At 41.9% G+C, this 17,159-nt stretch overlaps 1 protein-coding gene across 3 annotated transcripts in view; it reads right to left on the reverse strand.

Moving 5' to 3' along the window:
* Positions 1-264: 264 nt before the first annotated feature.
* The window catches only part of NCOA7 (nuclear receptor coactivator 7), a 143,393-nt gene continuing 126,498 nt past the window's right edge, over positions 265-17,159 (reverse strand). For all 3 annotated transcript variants that reach the window (XM_066373303.1, XM_066373305.1, XM_066373304.1), the window contains 5 exons: positions 9,402-9,527; positions 7,653-7,805; positions 3,240-3,335; positions 2,752-2,825; positions 265-2,361 (listed from right to left, as the gene is read on the reverse strand). In XM_066373303.1, the coding sequence (XP_066229400.1) occupies positions 2,226-2,361; positions 2,752-2,825; positions 3,240-3,335; positions 7,653-7,805; positions 9,402-9,527 (585 nt within the window). In that variant the 3' untranslated portion in view covers positions 265-2,225. The remainder of the gene's footprint in view (positions 2,362-2,751; positions 2,826-3,239; positions 3,336-7,652; positions 7,806-9,401; positions 9,528-17,159) is intronic.

Raw genomic sequence — 17,159 nt, forward strand, 5'->3', positions numbered from 1 at the left:
CAGGGGAACTGGTATATTTTGAGCCAAGAGTTGTCCCCAGTAGCTATAACAGAAGCAGTTTTCATGAATTAGTGAGAGAAGGGCAGGGAGGCTACAGGGAATGAAGAAGGCATTTCCGGAGTGGCAATAAAAATAATAAAACAAGTAAAAACATGAGCACTGGAACTTACTGAGTCTTGGATATTTCATCATCCTCTCACACAAGTAAAAACTCTAGCATCCAATAAATACCTGTTGAATGAGTTCTCAGGAGAGAAAATTACACCGAATGCATAAATTCCTTTATTGAAAATATTGGGCTAGCACTGCAATACATATATTCAATATCCATAAGTGAAGGGCCACACATTTTTGACTGGACAATACTGTTTTAAATAGAGAACAGAGCATCTGGATATGCTCTCACAAGTATGTATAACATCATGGTCTAAACTAGGTAAGTGTGATCTATATGCAAAATGACCATTTTGTTTGTTAATAGCATATGTTTGCAATTGGCATAAATGGTAAATGTGATCATCAGGAGATATTCCTGATATCTCACACCAACACATTATTTAATGAGCAGATTAAGGTTAAATTGTCAGTATGCTGTTCATCCAGAATTCTCACTATAAGAACTCAGGGGAGACAAAGCACATCCAGGCTACAGACTTCAAAGTTTACAGCATTCATTTGCACTTGCATGGAATGTAAGTGGAGTTAAAAGACTGTTGATCTGACAAAAGGCCACTTGGCAATTTGTTTGTTCTTTTATAAATAGTCTAAAATAAGAGAAAAATCTACAGGAAATATGCTGCCAGCTTAAGGCTTACATTCTAAGAACTTTTATTTTTCTAAATGCAGTTATATAAATACTACTTTTGTTATTAATTTTTTTTCTTTCTGAGATGACTGGGGATATAATTTATGACAGACCACTTCTCAGCTTTGGCTATTATTTGAAATTTTTTTCCATTAGCAATCTTTGGCTTTCATAAATGTCTGGCAACCAATCATATTTTAAATTTAAATATTGTTAAAAATTTAACAAGGTTTTATTTTTATATTTCATAAAATAGTGTTTTATGATGTTAAAATGGGTTGATGTTAGGAAATAGGCTTTACTTTTTATTCCAATTTTGGCATGAATGCATTTCTTCACATTGTTAGTTCTCAAATAAGAGAGTCTGGAAACCAAGATAATTGGGCTAATTCGATATTTTTCATTTGGTATAAAATATGCAAAAATTAAAACAGTCCCTTTAAAAACAGAGGTCTGTTTGTTAGTGTAAAAACTTGAGGGAAATTATTGCAAAAACACTACGAAAATAAAGTTTTTGTTACTAACACAAATGATTTTATAATATGTAAAACATTTTCTTTTCAAAAGCAGGGTTTGTTCTAGTCTAGGTTCATAAAGGTATCCACTTCTGTAATATCAAGTTAGAATGTGAGAAATGGATTATTCTTCTTGCACAATTATGTTCAACGTAGTAACTAAAAAGGAACCTTCTTAACGACTAGATGGAAAGCTGGCCTGTAATAGTCAAATCAATGAACATTGGTGATGAGTTTTTTAAAATTCACAATTAAGATCTATCACCCTAAATAATCAGGGCAAAAAAAGCTCAATATAAAACTATATAAGTCAAATAGAATTGTTGCCAAAACATAGCACATTGTTTTATTTCAAGATCTGACACATTAAAAAACAAACAAACAAAAAAAAGGGCAACACATTTGAGACAATATACTAGAAATAATAAATAAAAGGTTTTTTAAAAAAAGAAATCATATACACATTCCCTTTCAGTGCTATGCACTTTGTTTTTCTAATGAGACTAAACTTTCCCATGGCAAACAACAGTATGCTGTACATTTTGGTAATGAAAATTATGTCGATAAATACACAAGGCATGTATAGATCTCCACAGTATCTTTTTTTCACAGTTACCAAAAATAAAAATTGCATTCAACTCATACATCTATAAATACTCTGATTCCTCACTGTGTGGACCGGAAGGAAGTGGGAGTACAAAGTCAACAATCTGGACGTGGACTCTCCTCCGCCGGTGTCAGCCATCCAGGGGCTGTGCGGTGTGATCGTGCTCTGAGCTGGCGGCAGGAAGGAAGCAGGATGGTGTGATGAGGAGGTCGAGGCCGGCGCTCCAACTCCCAGCCGGCGCTAGGAGGGCTGATCAAACCCAGTTTTTTTAATGTTGTATTTTAAGGCAGTCCGAATTTCACTCGAATGTCCACACCTCGAGGTCCTGAACTATGAAGTCTTCCTTTTTAGAAAGAATATCATTATTGAAAGTGCTACAGGAATTGCTTCGTCCATGGTATAAATCAGCATCTAGCCATAAACCAAATCGTCCCCTGAAAAAGTTAAAAAACAAAACGTTGAAAAACATTTTAATCTTCTGTGACACACTTTCTGTCCTCCCTTGCCCCATTCTTCTTTCCTTTATGCTATATAGAGGAAAAAAAAACCCTCTAAACTGCAGATAAAAAAAGGGTACATTTCCTTTATTTCATTTAAATGACCTGTCTTTCCTAAAAGACAAGTGGTAGTAATCCCTCATTTAGACACATAAATAAATAATTTCATCTCTGATTCTTAGTGTCATACGTTAGGCCACTGTCCTAATTAATACAGGTACAAAGACTAGCTAAAGTCACCTAACACCACGGTTTTGATTATCTAGGTCAAAACATACCCACTCGGGTCAGATGGTAAATTAACAGCAGCAACAACAAAAACCTTACCCTCCACCACCAAGTTCTAAAGAACTTATGTCTCCATTGATAAAGTATGAGTTTTCTCCACTCCACTTAAAGACCTTAGGGTAGAAGAAACACAAGACAGAGAACAGACATTTTAATTTGGAGAATTAGCAAAAAGGGAACATTAGACTAGTACCCCTTTACCCGTAGCTGAGGAGCGTGTGGCTGCCAGGCCTGACCCACACCAGCATGAGCTCTCCAAAGGGGTCAGAAAGATCTCTTAGGACCAGGTTAACTCTGACTTGCAATCCCTCCCTGGATCCCAGACCACGCAGAAGAGCAGTTCCCAAGACCCCTTGAGGGACCCTAAGCGATTTGTGTACAACAGTCATCAAGTGCTGACTCAGACCTGAGGGAGTCCAGATGAGGTTGCAGGACACCTGCTGCTCCAACAACAGCCGCCTACCTCCAACGCCACCCACGCCCGACACTGTGACACTGAGAAATCAGATATTCCTCCCATCAGGTACCTTGAAATTGGGGCTAAACGTGTAGAGAAAAGTTTCGCCCGTGCCATAGTAATGATCGCTGAACTTGAAAGGATGAGTGGCGTAAGCTCCAAAAACCTGTTAAAAGGAAACGGAAATGTTATCTACTTTCAAACCTAAGCCTCCCAAAGAAGGACTTTCTGAAATATTTCAACACAATCCTGAGATCTCATTATACCTCTCTCTTTCAACAAAGACCTTACTAAATTGGAGCTCTCCAATAAAAAAAGACCACTAACAAAGAGATACAACAAATGTTCCACAACTCTGATTGGAATCCAAAGTGGCTCAGAGAATTTATTTGTCAAAGGCCAACAACTGTTTCAATTTAAAAGACTTCCTCCAAAGTCCACCATGGAAACAAATTTCCTTTAGTGGCTGCAGATCACATATTGGGAACATCACCCAAGAAGCATCTTGAACATGGAAGTCAGTGGTTGAGAACAAAGCCGTGTCTCTTACATGTTTTATAAGTGGAATTGTAAACCAGACATTTCCCTAGAGAAAATAAATTATTCTATTTTGATTTGTAAAAATGAGTTCTCAATAGGCTTACTAAAAATGTATCTTTAATGTGACTGATCCCATATATCTTAGTTCAATTGGCTTTTAAGGAAAAAATTAGTCATTTCATATACTGTGGACTTTAAAGGTGATTTAGATACACCGGAATCAATGATTCTTCTATGTTTCTCATTGGGAGTTAGAAGGAGCAGCATTTTCAGAATACGCATGTCCGCTGCCTCAGCTTCCTCTGCTTCTGCTCAGATCCTGATCAGTCCTTGAGGGGGCGAGGGCTGGCAAGAATGAGCATATACATTTTGAAAATATCCTTAGGTAATTCTGATATACCTTCCATTCCAAAGCCCTATTGGGAAACACTGCTTCAAATGGAGGTTATCGGAAAAAACGTAATTTTTCAAAATTCTTTCAATTGAATTATAATCATTGTGGAATCTCTTCTTTGCCAATCTGACTTAGTTCCTGGGTCCTTGAAATACTCAAAAATTAGGCAGAGTAGAAGTCTAGACACCCTTTCTAACTAATGTTCTTCAGACTTCCTGCTATCAAACCTTTCCATAGAGCTAAGGATAAACAAACCCCAAAAGTGACAAAAACATAAAAAAATCCATTTCCCTTCTTCTGGTGAAGTTCTAGTAAAAAAACTAAAATACAATGGAGATAGGCGTCTATTTTTAAAAGCATGTGCTTAAAATATAAGAAGGGTAATGACCATACATGGAGGAAAGTAGGTCCCCTTCGGATCAGTGAATAGGAAAAGCCCGCCTTGCTCTTACCTTCCACAAGGGTCTGATAATTATATTCTTTCTTTGCTAAAATCTACTTAGCAATCGTGGAAATCTGGCTGAGGACTGGGGATTGGATGGTGCTAAGGAATTACTGTTAATTTTTTTTAAGTATATACATAGGACTGTGGTTATGTAGGAAAATGTCCATTTTATTTTTTTCTATTTACTTTTTAAAAACAATTGTGTAAAATACTATGCATATAATGGTATTACTGGGTCTGTAACATAGAAAAATTTAATATATTTGACAATGACAGAACAAAGGTCTCCATGAAGACAAATGAAGACAAGCAGAAGTAGTCAAAGGAAATTTAATATAACAAGATCTAGAAATATGTGTTTTTTCTTTTTTCCCTCAGCTTCTTTAGTAGATAAAAAATGATATAAAGTAGCAATCATAACAATTTATTGTTGGGTTTGTAACATATATAACACATTACTACAAAAAGTGGAATGATATAATAGAGCACTATAGGATTAACATTTCTCTACCTCAGAGGAATTACGTTAGTATAAATCGGGCTATTAATTACATGATAATTGTGCTGTCATTTTCCACAGCACCCTGTGGTATGAATTACTCCACAGTATGACTGGATGAAATCTGGGCCCCTGTGCCAGGGTGGCTCCGTGGCCAGTGTGTCCCGACTCCGGGAGGGCTCTCCTGCGCTGTCTCCGGCCTTGCTTCTCGGTCTACAGTTTAGTTTGCGGCCTTTATGGAGCTACCAGCCTCCTCATAATTGTTCATCTCCAAAATCTGCACTGATCTGGAGTGCCCTTTGGCTCGAGCTTCCTCACGCTCTTCTACAGGAAGTCAGCTCCTCTGCAGACAGCTTCGGAGCTCTGTACTGTCTGCTGTCTCTCCCCCTGGAGCAGGAGCAGGAGCTGGGGCTGGACAGTGGCCTGCTTCTCTCAAGACCAATCATCTTGTTTTATGAGCAGGCTGCTGGGCAGGGTCGAGGCTGGTCTCGGCTCCCCTCCCCCAGCTGGGAACCTCTGCCCTACAGCCTGCCATGCCGAAGGCAGAGCATCTGCCCCATGTGGAGAGGTGGGGGGAGGAAGAGAGCCCTTTACCTCCGGGCCACACATGCATGGAATTTCGCTTGTGAAAAGTGATATGGGACAGGGCATGAGAAGTGCGGGGAGACCTGTCCCTCGCGAGGGTGTACCATAATCCCTGGTGGGGGCTGGCGGCCAGGGAGCCCCGTCTCGTCCACACACACCCGCACTGAAGCTTCTGTTGGTCTGAACTGGGGGTTCAGTGGAGGGAGCGGGCTGTACCACAGAATCTCACTGTTAGTACCAAGATTTATTATATTTCCTTCAATCAAAGTTTCTCCACTTGTATGTCCCTAGGCAATTTCCAGAGACTTTAAATGACTATTATTTTTATAATTTCCACCTGTAGGTTGTTTCACCAGGAATTGAATCTTCAGAGTTCCTTATCACGGTCATTCTGCACACCTAATATTTTCATACTAAAATTATATATCATTCATTCCCAGATAAATGTCTAAGTGTTCTACCACATTCTCAAACACAGCAAAACCACATTCTTGCCTTGGGGTGGATGGGATGGGTGAGGTAAGAAAGTTATTTTTTAGGTGTCTTCAAACAATGCAGTGACTGACGGGTACCAGGATCAGTGAGACCCACCGATGACAGTGTAACCTTCAGATTTAGGCCTCCTTTATATGTCTGCCAACAGGAAGTGGGTGAGACTGTGCTTCATCAATACCTGCGCTACGCTGTGTGGCCAACAGTCCCCAAGGAGTCTGTGAGGAGTTGTGTATGTGGTCTAAAACCATCCAACCATATCTCATCTAAAACACTGCACTCAACTTCTCCAACATTCCACCAAATCCCTAAGAAATTCTATTTTAAACCTCTGTTATTATTAATTTAATTTATAACTTGGCTCTGCCCACTGTTCAGCTTGGATCGTGATTAAATGTTATCAATCAGGAAATAATAGTAACAATAACAACTGCTAACCTACTCCCTAGGACTCTGAAGCTACAATAAAGTCACAGGAAAGAGCACGGTTGAGAAAAGAGTGTCTCAGTACCCCATTTCCCTAGTAAGTTTTCCCAAGGCAAATTATGATAGCAAATATCTATTTCCTCTGAAATGATCCCGATTATATGGCTTCACACAGCAAGCTTCTCAATGCTTGATAGTGTCCCATATGGAATAGGCACTTATCATACATTTTATGAATGAATGAATGAATGAATGAATGGCTGTTGAGTAAAACCTGCTTCAATACTGAAAAGAGAAAAGTATGGCATCTTCAGCTTAGAAATGTAAAGGAATTTCTTCATGATTCAACACAGACAAAACAGAAATAAAGAAAGAACAGACTTGGAAGATGCCTCCCTTTTGTGACTGGGTAGCTAATAAAAGGATCTGGGGAAGGTTCTACTTGCATGACGCACTGACTGAGGTGAGAAGTACTAGTGTTGGGGAGATGGGCGAAATATCTAGATTTCACTAGTTCCTCTAAGACCAACTGCAACAGAGGTAAACGTGCAATGAGCCATGGTATAACGCATTCTTTCTGCTGTTTCTTAGCAACTGGGCCCTTCTGGTACAATACCCCATGGTCCTGACTGGCTCTCTACCTCAGCAAACCATGCAGGCAAAGTTTGTGGGCACTACTACTGCTCCCTGGAAAGAGTTCTGGCATGGCCCTGGAATGTCATTCAGCAATTACCTCCAAATCCAGGCTTGACTGCCTTCCAGCTTCTCCAGCTCTAGGTTGTAGAATATCGTTTTAGCTTTCTACTATATGGTGAGTATATACAAAGAAAAACTTCTTAAAATGTCAATATATTGGGAGATATGCTCCATGTTCTCTTTTAGAGATGCATTCTGAAGTATGACATAGTAACTAGGATTTACTTCAAAACACTTCAGCAAAGAAAAGACAACAATGGAAAAAGGCAGATGAAGCGTCCGTGGCCAAATCCTGCTAACTCGTGGAATGTGGGTGATGGGAGTTCATTATCCTCATCTCTCTACTGTTGTGTAAGTTTGAAAGTCTTCATTAAGAAAGGTTTTCTAAGAGAGGAGCAAGCCTCACCTGATTATCCATATCTTTGATGACCAGCAGGACAGGACTGTCTAGCGATGCTGATTTGCGATAGAGCGTTTTCAAGCTGGTCCCGTGCTCCAAAGTGCTGTATGCGAGTCTCCATGGATAGCCCTGCACCCTTGCTGGAAGGCGTCGGGCCAGCTGCGAATCCAAACATGGACATGTAAATATACAGTTCACTCACAAATCACTCATGAACTTGTGCCTGTGGATCATACTTAAAATTACACGATTTACACACTGTTTCCCTTTGCTCTGGCAAATATTCGCCACTATAAACCAAGAAAGAAAAGGGAAAATCAGTCCTTGGTGGTGTTTACCTTGGCAGGATGCCTCCCCAAACACGTTTTTACCCTCAGGGGCCTGACTGTGGGGTCACTATGCTGTTATACATCGGGAGACAGAGCACCTAGCCTGATAAAGAGGTATGAATTAGACAATGCTCTCTGCTTTCCACTTCAACCTGGCTTCCACCAAACAGTTCCCGTCTCGCCAGTTGTTCTTTCTAAACCCTCAAAGGCTCGGACCTGCTACTGACATCTGCAGCTTCCCCCAGAAGTGACGACAAGGAAACAGTGTTTTAGGCTGGCAGTCGGACGTGGTCTGCCCACAGTGCCCCTGAATCTTTCACTGCATTCATGTCTAGCTTAAACCTGATGCTGCTCATCAGTACCAATAATGCATATCTCTTCAAAAACACTAACAAAGGAGGGGATGCAACGCTGCAGGCTTCAGAACGCTGAACGTCAGTTCTGGTGTCGGAATAAACCCCATTTCTGCAACTGCGTGGCCACATCTCTTGGCTTTCCTGGGCCCTGGAGACTCATTTGCAAACTGAGGGAGCTGAATGTGATGATTCATTTAGATCTGGAGTTCAGGTCTACGCTGACTGATGGGTCAAACTCAAGCACATTACAGTATCTCATAAAATGGAAGTAGCATATTTTTCAGAAAATATAATAAACTACAGAAAAAGAATAATTCTTCCTACTGGTAGGTAGTTTTCATAAAGTAAATAAAGTATATTTGCTAAATGATTTTTTATTTTTATTTTTTTTACAGAGACAGAGAGAGAGAGTCAGAGAGAGGGATAGACAGGGACAGACAGACAGGAACAGAGAGATGAGAAGCACCAATCCTCAGTTTTTCGGTGCGACACCTTAGCTGTTCATTGATTGCTTTCTCATATGTGCCTTGACCGCGGGCCTTCAGCAGACCAAGTAACCCCTTGCTCGAGCCAGCGACCTTGGGTTCAAGCTGGTGAGCTTTTGCTCAAACCAGATGAGCCCGTGCTCAAGCTGGCGACCTCGGGGTCTCGAACCTGGGTCTTCCGCATCCCAGTCCGACGTTCTATCCACTGCGCTACCACCCGGTCAGGCTGCTAAATGATTTTGATAAAATAAGGCCATTGGAACTCTGTAGTCATCACTAGCATAAATTTGGATCCTTTCTAAGTGTGTTAGGACTATGATAGGATGCTTTACAAATTGTTTTGAAATAAGAAATGGCCCTCCATTCAGGTTTGAGAAGGGGATGCAGTGTCTGGCCAAGTCCTCGCCCTGCCGAGCGGAACCTTTAGGAAGCCGGGAAAGAGATCCTGGTCTCGGTTAGGCGGCTGGCGGTTTTCCTTTAAAACCTGGCTCATCCTTCACCCAGGATGAGATGAGCCGATGTGGTCAGGGTCGGGAATGCTTTTTAAGGCTGGAAGAGCCCGTCCTAAGGCCCCGGGAGGCCCACCTGCTCAATGTGCATGTTCTCCAGGAGCGCGCTGTGGGGCTGCAGAGTCGGCAGGGCCGTCTCATCATCATCTTCATAGTAGCTGCACGTGCTCTTCCTGCGCTTGGCCTCCTCAACAGTGATGATCTAAAATGCGGAAGACAAATAAGCCAAAAAAAAAAAAAAAGAAAAGAATCCCAATGTACTTGCTTCTCCTTCACCTGCTAACACCAACCTCAGGTATATAATACCCTGCAATAGGTGGAATTGTAGCAGCAGGACATACCTTAAACTGGGACTTCGGGAAATGGCTAATTTTTAAATTTCAGAACAAATGCAGAATTTAACACAGTACTGCTGAGGCACTTGACATGGGCGAATTAAAGTTGCAGGTTTTCCCCTTACTACTGCCATCGACTGCTCAGTCTGTGAGCAAGAATTATGTGTAACTCCAAACCAACTTATACCCCTGAAACACCCTCAATTAATTTCCTTAGCTTGCATCTAAATTTGATTTCTTAAGGGACTGATCAGAGATCATTCTATGAGTAAGTATTCTACAAATATGGATATTTGGAAAATAAGATAGTTCTTTTAAAACGAAGACTCCTAATGTTTTCTCATAAGATTGTGCATATATCAACTAATCCAATAGAAATGATGAATGGCAGTAGCGACCAGAGCGACAACACAAAGAAACACCCATTCAATCTAAATTACAATCAGGTTATGATCCTTTATGTCCAGCTCAGAAACTATCCAAGTAGTCTTTCCTTCAAAAATGATAAACATGATGTTGTATACAACATGAATTCTTTCATTGTAACTATGCTTATGAATTACCGTCAATTTTCCCTTAAAACTTTTTTTTTGTCCCTCCTGAAGTCTGGACAAATCACTGAATTTGAAGATATATATAAAGTGACTAATTCACTAAAATTCCTGGGTGCCTGTATTAATGACTTTTGCATCATAGAGAACATTTAAGTTATATCTAGTAAAACTTGTCAGATAATGCACTACTCAATTTTCAAAATGCACGGCCGTAGATATAAAATACCTGCCGTTGCCTGAGCCAGATTTACAGGTAAGGAAGTTAGCTTACTCATTTTACCATCTCTTCTAGGGGAAATTCCTAAAGAAAACACTATCAAAGAATCACAAATCCAGCATTTTCAATGTATTGAGCAAAGCACACATTTTCTGTGAACCCTGTATTTAAAACAAGTTTGAAACACGGCTGTGGAAAGAAAAAAAAAATTAAAGATGGATTTTAGACTTCAAAGAGGGGGCAAAGCACACCATACTCATCTTCAAAATGAATCAAGTTCCTGCTCAGGTTGAAATGCCAGCACAATCCTTTCTAATTAAAAAACCATTTCAAAATTCATTAAATGGCAGATATCTGAGGATTTGCAGGCACCTCATTAGCTGCGAGGGACTCCAACATACCTTCACAAAAGGTTCTTGGTTAGGTCTGGCACAATAGAAAATCTGAATGTCCAAGGGCAATCTTCGGACTCTCATGGTAACCCGGTGAGAAGTGCCTGCCTGCTTTCTAATGAGCAACAGGCTTCCTCTCTATCTGCATCCACGCCACTGGCTTGTAACTACGCTGAGCTACAACAGCTTCTGTGCTATCTAGTTTCCTGAATGATTGAGTTTCTGTTTCCCTTAGGAGAGAGGCTTCCACATTTCTACAGGAACACACCCAAATTAGGATTTAGAGCAAACACACACTTCCTGCCAGGCATAGCTGTGAGGCTGTAAAATGACACTTTCACCTTTGAAACGAAGGTGGTTTCCGAACAGTACAACAAATCCCTTTTTTTTTTTCGTTTTCTTCTTACACTTTTTCCCTTGGCTAAGCTGCCAGCTCTTTAACCCCGCCTGCCCGAGTTTTCTCAGCACCTCTGAAGCTAAACCTCCATTTTAAACTGTACGTAACTTCCCTGACAGCAGTTTGAATCTCATGGGAAGGATAAAAAGGCGCCTCTACCCGAGGTTCATTATACTTAGAACAATGGCATTTTGCTTCACTATCACGTCATGTTTGTTAAGTGTGAGCAACTGAAAAGCAGGGAAAACATCTGGCTTATCAGTTTTTCAGAACAGCTGGCAAAGTAAAAAAGAAAAAGGCAAACCTTTTTACTTTTTACAGTATTAATCTTTTAAAAGTTTTTATTGTTTATTGCAGTGACACTGGTTAATGAAATTATATTGGCTTCAAGTGTACAGTTCGATAATACATCATCTGTTTATTGTTTTTTGTGTTCGCCACCTATTTAGACTATTAATCTGAATGACTTTAAGAAGCATGATGAGTCGTGCTCTACAGCCCGGATCCAATGTCAGGGGGGTGGAAAGAAAGGCAGAACACCAGGGATCAATTTTCAGTGATCTTTCTGCGACTTTTCCAGATCCAAAATGGCTTTTTGGTCCTGCTGAAGGGAGGCGAGTGCTCTTGCACAGCTCACCCTAGAGGTCAGTTCTAATGAGGGCTCTGGCAGGTACCTGTGGTCAGTCCCAGGATAGCCAGAATTTCTTCTCAGTGTGAGAGCCTAGAGATTCTGTGGGGCAGAACCACTAGGACTGCGTGCCAGGCAGATGGCATTCCTTTTTAAGTACCTGGCACTTTGTGACAGCTAATATTTACTGAGTGCTTTCTCCATGATGGCGAGTGCCAGGTGCTTTGCCAGGCACAGGGACACAAAATAGTCCATAGTCTCCAGTGGGTGTGGAGACATACAGAGACATTTATAAATAAATGAATGCCATTTCACGTGATACAAATGCTGATAGCAGCTCATTGGAGGTTGGGGCCACCTAGAGAGTTCTGCTAATGGCTTATTCAGTTTGGGGGTGGGCCAGGTAAGGGCACAGCAGGAACACACAGCTGTGTTCTATGTCCACTGTGGCTTGGGAACAGAGCAAAGGAAGTAGAGAGGAGAGGAGACTGGGAGGGAGCAGAATTGGAAAAAATGAAGAATCTTGACACCATGAAGGAGCTTAGACCTTATAGGACAGTATTTCTAAAACCTGGCTGTTCTTCAGAATCATCTAGGAGCTTTTAAACATTCTTTCCCAAAACCCACTGAATTACTGTCTCTAGTGGTGAGGGACTAGAATTCTTTTTCTTTCTTTTTTCTTTATTCTTTTTCCTTTTCTTTTTCTTTCTTTCTTTTTCTCTTTCTTTTGTCTCTCTTCTCTCTCTCTCTCTCTCTCTCTCTCTCTCTTTTTCTTTTCTAAGTGAAAGGGGGGGAGATAGACAGACTCCTGCATATGCCGTGGCTGGGATCTACTTGGCAACCATGCATGGGGCCATGCATGCAACTGAGCTATTTTTAGCACCTGAAGCAGAGGCTCCGAGGGAGTCATCCCCAGCACCTGGGGTGATGTGCTCAAACCAATTGAGCCATGGCTGCGGGAGAGGGGGGGGTAGAGAAGCAACGATCTGCTTCTCCTGTGTGCCCTGACCAAAAATCAAACCTGTGACACTCACAGAGAGTCTAGAATTCAACTTAAAAAAATTGCCAAGTGGTAGTTCGGATGACTGGTCAGGTGGTGACTACAGCTATAGGCAGTTGAGAACTGTTCAGTGTGTAACCATGGGGGTATAGACCATGCTTGTGATCACTTGCTTGACCACTTATTAAAAAAACAAGTTCAATAGCACAGAACATATATGAGACCTTTAAACATGAAGAAACCATCACAAATCATTAAACAATGCTGAAAAAAAACCCGGATATTTAAAAATATTACATGTCGTATATCAATAAACCAACTGTACAACGAGTTTAAATTGATAATACAGGGCCAACTATATATAAAAGCACTATTTCTAGTTAAAAAAACCATAAAAAACATAAATAAAATTAGAAGACAGAAAACTAGGAAAAAACACCTGTCAAAAATACAGGAGACAAAAATAAATATCTTGAATCATAAGAGCTCAAACAGTGTGATGAAACTATTAAGATTCCTTTAGAAAATGGGCAAAGAAACTGAGTGGGCATCACAACGAATGAAAAAAAGTCAAATATAATATAACCATACAAATATTCATTCTATCCTCAACAGTAATGAAGGAAATAAAAATTAAGCAAAAACATTTAGAAAGGAATCATGGTAATAATATTTTCTGCTGGCAAAAGCACAGTGAGGAGGATTTTCCCACATTGCTGGTAAGTTAAGTTGGCATTATATTAAAAAATCAGTATCCTTATACTAAGTAATTTCACTTCTAAAATACTACAAGTTAAAATCATCTCATCCTTGTGAAAAGCTTGAACCAACACAAAGATTCCTGAAAGTTGGGCACCATTAAATAAATCATAAATGAGATAAAAAGGTATTATGCAACCATTAAAAATGCAGCTTAAAAATCTTTAATATGATAATTATCACAGTATCTCGGGTGAGAAGGGTTAGATACAAAACTATACACAGAGCATGATCCCATTTGCAAAAAAGGAAAAGCAAGACTTAACCTTCAACCTCATCCCATGAAAATACCCTAAAACAGAGCAGAAAAAGTCAAAGGAAATGTACAAAAGTGTACAGTGAGGCATTATTTTTAAATTTTCTGCACTTTTCTGTTTTATAATTTCCTCAAATAAGCAGCTATTACATCTATAAAACTAGAAAAGACAGCCTATTTAAAGAGCTTGCATATGGGAGGATGAGCAGGGGGTGGGCTGGGGCCGGAAGTGCCGGCGGGACTCCGCGTGGAGGGTGCAGACCGGTGGACTGGGGCCGGAAGTGCCCACGGGACTCCACGTGGAGGGTGCAGACTGGTAGGCTGGGGCCGGAAGTGCCCGCGGGACTCCACGTGGAGGGTGCAGACAGGTGGGCTGGGGCCGGAAGTGCCCGCAGGACTCCGAGTGGAGGGTGCAGACCAGTGGGCTGGGGCAGTGCTGCTGGAGGGGAGCTGAGGCCGTGGCACATTTAAGTACAGAATCCATAAGATTCTGCCTAGAGATGAATGACTCAATAAGATGGGGAAGGAGAAGACTCCGGGAAAGTTTCTGGTTTGAGCACCACTAGTTACTGTATTTCCTCATATATAACACACTCCCATGTATAAGATGCTCCTTAATTTTGGGACCCAAAATTTGAAAAGAAAAAAAGAAATTACATAAAGTTATTGAACTCGTTTTATTCACCATAAATTAATACAACTTCCCATCATGCACAAAAAAAATGGGGAATGCAAGTAAAAAAAATCTACAACTACTGTATAAGATACACCCAATTTTTAGACCCCAAATTTTTTGAAAAATGGGGCGTCATCATCATTATACATGGGAAAATATGGCAAGATAGGAATATGTGAGGAGAAGCTCATTTGAGGGAGATGTGGTTTTGAAGATGCTGAGGATCAGACCCCTGCAGCTTTCACGTTCCTCTCCCCCACCCACAGAGGAGAAAAAGGCTGGGACAGCGGCTTGGGTTTAGGGGCATTCCTGCAAGCGGAGCCGGCTTCTGCATGGGAGGGCACCGGCCAACACTGTTCAGACTGCACTTTTGAACTCCTGCCCATGTGGCAGGGAAACAGGGATAAGGTGGCCTGATCCATCCAGTCACTTCTCTCTCTGGTTGTCTCTCCTTTCTACATGTGCCGAGGTTCAGCAAGAGCTCTAGGAGCCTGGAATAGACCAATACTTTTCTTCCTTTTCCACTATAGGCTTACAGGGATTGCCTTCTTTTATTCTGCCCAGTGGCTCAAACCAAGGCGGCCCGGGCAGGCTGCCCAAGCCTACCCTGTTTGGCTCTAGATTTGGAAGCAGACCTGTCTGTCTATAAATACTGGTTTAGCTTCTTTTCCTCTGGTACTGGTGAGTGTGGCCTCTTCTCTCACTGGATTTGGTGAGAGCTGAGATTCAAGGTTGAGATTAGAGGCAAAAGAGGCAGAACAGGCCTTACGAGAAATGCTTTGGTTCAAAATATTCAGGCCTAGTGAGGAAAGGACTAAGTGCTCAGTGCAACCTGGACCTTGCTGGAACTCCGTATCGGGACAAGAGACCACAGCCCTTCCTGACTTGGCTTCCTCCATGCACCCATCTCATGGGGGCCTCTCGGGCGGAGATGAGGAGGTGAGGTCAAGACTTGCTATTCCTCTGGTCAGTGTCACACAATCTCTGCCTCAGGGTGACTCTCAGCAGTGCCTTTGGGGCAACTATGAGCGCTAGAGTAGCAGCTTGGAGAAAGAGGTGTGTGGCAGAGGCAGATGTGGGAGTCTACAGCACAGACCACAAGAGCTTATGAGCTCATCCAAGGAGGAGTAACGGATGAGAAGAGCCAAGGAAAAACTAGGGACAAGTGGAGTGAACTCAGAAAGACTGCGTAAGGCAAGAGGAAAAACAGAAAAGACAGAATTCATATTTAAAGCCAAAAGAGGGAGAGCCTCACAGACAGCTTTAAATGTCTTCAAACAATGGTCTCAAAGAAGGAGAGTATAAACTATAGGGAGAAAAACATGTGGATAAGTACATTGCCGGGCCATCCACTACTGAGTCATGAACAATGGGTTTAGGACAGGAGGAGTAACCATTCCAGAAAGCATCACAGAAGTGGCAAGTGAGCTGGACCTTGAAGGGTGACGGGAGTTTGTCACAGAAAGCTGGCTGGGAGGGGGTGAATGAGAAAGGCAAGAGTGATAGCAAACAAATACATGAAAGGACCTGGCGTTCCAGAAGGGATCGGACCTCAGGGGCCAGCCTCAACACCTTTGGTCATTCCAGTCCTGTCAGGTTCCAGCTTTGGAAGAATCTGACTGCCCACTTGATAATCCCGGAGAACATCACCCTTCCCTGCAGCCTGGTGCCATTATCGTGTACGGTGCAGACCCCAGTGTGGCCTTCATACAGCTCCTTAGCACTTTTCCTAGTCTCCAACGTGGCCACTGCACACCTCCTCCACATTCCTCTAGCTCCTCATTCACTTCTAGGAGATGCCCCCTCCTTCTGCTTCAAAGAAACCATTCCCAACTGACTACCACTCAATCTGTACTTGACTTGCACACACTCTACCCTTTTACTGCCTGACCACCAACCTACGGTCAGTCCTATCCCTGCCCCCACACCCTTTGCAGATACTCAGGGAGCCACTGTCCTGATGTATGTCATGTGATCTCTGCCTCAGGAAGACTTCCAGCAGTGCGGATGGGCAATTAGGAGCTCTAGAGTAGCAGTGTGGGAGAAAGAGGTGTGACAGAGACAGATGTGGGAGTCAGCAGCACCGACCACAAGAGCTGATGAGCTCACCTCTCATTGCCTTACCTTCTACCCGTCATTCCCGCTGACCTCATTCTAAAGCTTCAAGTCTCTCCAACAAAAGCCCTTCCCCAACCTCACCTCCTCTTCCAGCTTCATATTTTACTTCATTTTTATTTTCCAAAACTAAATTGAGCTGTTTGTCCCCTCTACTAGCTCGATCTACTAATCCCCCATCCTCTACTCATTCTTTGAACCACTGGACCTACTACTTGAATGAAACTGCTTTTAACAGTCACCAACTACCCCCTTGGTTTTAAATCCGAAAGATATTACTTAGTTATTTTTCTTTTTGACTCCTCTACAACAGCATTAGTAATTTCTGCCCAATTTTCTGCCTCTTGAAACACTGTCTTCCCTTGGCTTCTAAGACATGACTTTGTTTCCCTGCCCCTTCCTGGATGCTCCTTCTCAGTCACCTCTGTGGGCTCCACTGTCTTTGGCCCATTAATGCTGGTATCCCTCAGGGTTCTGCTCTGAGCCCTGCTCCCCGCCCACAGTC

This window comes from Saccopteryx leptura, chromosome 3, assembly GCF_036850995.1.
Source record: "Saccopteryx leptura isolate mSacLep1 chromosome 3, mSacLep1_pri_phased_curated, whole genome shotgun sequence".
NCBI classification, from domain to species: domain Eukaryota; kingdom Metazoa; phylum Chordata; class Mammalia; order Chiroptera; family Emballonuridae; genus Saccopteryx; species Saccopteryx leptura.